Source organism: Amblyomma maculatum, chromosome 7, assembly GCF_055883805.1.
Source record: "Amblyomma maculatum isolate TAMU_Amacu chromosome 7, ASM5588380v1, whole genome shotgun sequence".
Lineage (NCBI taxonomy): Eukaryota > Metazoa > Arthropoda > Arachnida > Ixodida > Ixodidae > Amblyomma > Amblyomma maculatum.
In genome coordinates, this window is record NC_139350.1 from 36,065,465 (window position 1) to 36,068,369 (window position 2,905).

The 2,905-nt window shown below is 52.2% G+C and overlaps 1 protein-coding gene across 1 annotated transcript; it reads left to right on the plus strand.

Annotated features, from left to right (window-relative positions):
- The first annotated feature begins 313 nt into the window (after nucleotides 1-313).
- Nucleotides 314-1,571, plus strand: LOC146182981 (alpha-amylase-like). The gene is made up of 2 exons (XM_084609539.1): nucleotides 314-1,147; nucleotides 1,239-1,571. The coding sequence occupies exons 1-2, from the start codon at nucleotides 314-316 to the stop codon at nucleotides 1,569-1,571; spliced, it is 1,167 nt and encodes a 388-aa protein (XP_084465665.1).
- The last annotated feature ends 1,334 nt before the right edge of the window (nucleotides 1,572-2,905 follow it).

Below are 2,905 nucleotides of genomic sequence, written 5' to 3' on the forward strand. Positions count from 1 at the left end.
TCCGGTGATTGGACAGGTGCATATTTAACGAATGATGTCTTTTTTAGCTTCACCGCATAGACAGGAAGGCGAAGAGAGAATTGCAAAGCGATGGAAGTACGAAGGAAATAGGCCGTGGCACGTTAAGAGAGAAACGAGAGAGAGAGAGAGAGAGATTCCCGGGCACACGGACGTTGAAGACGGCTGTTCCGCTGCTGGGCTCGGAGGCGTCATGTTTTCTCCGCATCCGCTGCCAGCGATGGACCAACTGCCTCTTCCACCGTCGTACACCTATATGGCTTCTACCGATGGACTGCTTTACAATTAAGATCCCATGACTTTAAACTCCCCAGCAGCCACAGAAAGCCTCTACAAGGAATCTCAAGAAAAGAAAGAAGAAACGAACAAGAGTGCTTATTGGTTTTGCTTCTCTACGTCGTGCATCCTGTTCGTCACCACTGTACTCGTCGTGCTCCTCATTATCCTCAGCAGCGGTAATCGTGAACAAGAGCCACAGAAAACGGAGGGCTCCCTCGAGCCTTTCATCCCTGCTGGGTTTGTACCGAATGCGACAGGAGCGAGAGCGACCCTAAGACCATGGACGCACACCCCACTAAGGCCAACGACTGCGAAACGACACACAGGGCCGCTGCAGACACACATGCTGCCCAATCGCACCGTCATCGTGCAGCTGTTCGAGTGGCGCTATGACGACATCGCTCGAGAGTGCGAGACATACCTCGGCCCAAACGGCTTCGGCGCCGTACAGACGTCACCGGTGACCGAACATGGCGTCATCCTGGAGCCTGTGAACCGGCCCTGGGCAGAGCGCTACGAGCCAGTCATCTACAAGGTACATACTCGGAGTGGCAACAAGACGCAGCTGGCAGATATGGTGCGTCGGTGTAATGAAGCGGGAGTCAGGGTGTACGTGGAAGTTGTCCTGAACCACATGGCTGGACATCTGGCCATAGACCGTGGCACGGCATCTACCCTGTACAACTACGAGAAGTACTACACTGGGGTGCCGTACGAGGCTGTCCAGTTCCACACCAAACAGCAGTGTGGAACTGCTTCGGGGCAGATCGAGGATCGCATGAGCGCCCAACAGATGCAGAATTGTGAGCTGAACGGATGCCGTGATCTGGACCAGAGCCACGAATACGACGTGTGGAACTGCTTCGGGGCAGATCGAGGATCGCATGAGCGCCCAACAGATGCAGAATTGTGAGCTGAACGGATGCCGTGATCTGGACCAGAGCCACGAATACGTCCGGACAAAAATGGTGCATTTCCTCAACGACCTCATCGACCTCGGAGTGGCGGGCTTCTACGTTCACGCTGCAGAAAACATATCGCCGGACGACCTGAAGAGAATCTTCGATGGCCTGAAATATTTGCCCACTACCATCTTCCCTGAGCATTCATCGCCGTTCGTCTACCTGCAGGTTATCCAACCTCAGCAGCGCGGAGCCGTAAATGCCTTTCAATGCCACCCCATTGGCAAGGTCACCGAGTATGGCTACGCCAGCTTTCTCGCAGCAGTCGAGACGGCGAGAGGGGTAGACGAAGAATGGGAAGGTCAAAAATAGACAAGAAGGTATCTGAGTGATCAGCGGCCCAGATGGATGCCCAGAGCCTTAGAACAGTTGTGCGCATTCGGGTGCGCACAAACAAGGGCCACAAATACGACGGCCGTAGGAGGCCACGCGTCGACGCCAGAGAGGCGGCCCTGTCTGCTAGCTCATTTCTCCCGACACCACAGGGGGCAGAGACCTGATATAAAATACAGAATGGTGAAGAGAAATGGTGACAAGGGTGAATTTTATGTCGTGGATGCGGAAATCTTGGGTGGAAAGAGAATGAATAGCCTGAAGGAGAGAAAAGCAATCAGAGCAGATGTGCAAGAGTAAAGGAGAAGGGGCGCGCCAGGCGTAACAAAAAGCCTCGGGATACGCAAAAGACTGCGCAGAAGGCACTGGAGGCTGTCTCAAGGTGAAACTAAGCTACTTTAAGTTGCGCATCACAAGATGAAAATGCAGCAAAGGCAACGCCCGCAGAGCGGGATGTAGAGGACCGTCCGTGAAGATATGAAGAACACGAAAGGAGGACTGAAAAGGAAAATTAGAAAGAAGAAGATGGGCAAACAAGAAAAAAAAAAGACCAGGGATCAAAGTGTGGAAGAATATCATATGGGAGATAGGTGTGACCTCTAAAAGTGACGGGAGCCTCACCGTTTAAGAGGCTGTACTCTGCGCAGAGACGGTCCAGTTCCAAGGGTAGAGGAGGTTCCCGGAGGACCACCTGGAGAGCAGCCATGCGCGTTGTACGGAATGCTGCTGTGAGAGCGAGAAGAGGGACACGATGCATAGTAACTATCTTATCCCGAAGGTGGAAATGAATGTGGAGGGACCACCAAGTCGGAGAAGCGAAGGTAATGGCGGGTGGTGAAATGAAAGAAATGAGACGAGGCGCAAAGTGAGTACCTCTACCAATTGTCCCGCAGGAAGTTAGCATGAGGTAAAAATGTGGAATGGCGATCAAAAGCAACCCCTAAAATTGTGAGTTCTTGTTTGAAGCTGACCGGCCGGCCCGCAAAGCGCACAGTAGGGTTAAGCATTTCCATGCCGCCCACGCCAGGAGAAAATAGTAAACAGAATGTTTTCTCTCACGAGATGGTGACACGGGAGTGGGAAACCCAGCTGGCTAGCCTGTAGAAGATGTCTGCACACAACTGTTCCGCTAAATTTGCAGACCGCCGCCATTTTCTGGAGAACTCTACTATGGCAGATTTTCTCTTCGTTCTCTCCTTCCTTGCTGCCTTCGCTTACGGCACGGTACATTTGTCGACCCCGAATTGTGACAGGTAATGCACCTTACCTTTCTTCTAGATCGATTTACAATTTTACTGCAAAACACTGAAATT

Excerpts from the sequence above, each read along its gene's own strand:
- LOC146182981 (XM_084609539.1), top strand. The coding sequence starts at position 314 with ATGACTTTAAACTCCCCAGCAGCCACAGAAAGCCTCTACAAGGAATCT. Across the intron at positions 1,148-1,238 it reads ACCAGAGCCACGAATACGAC|AGCCACGAATACGTCCGGAC; the intron begins GTGTGGAACTGC and ends GATCTGGACCAG.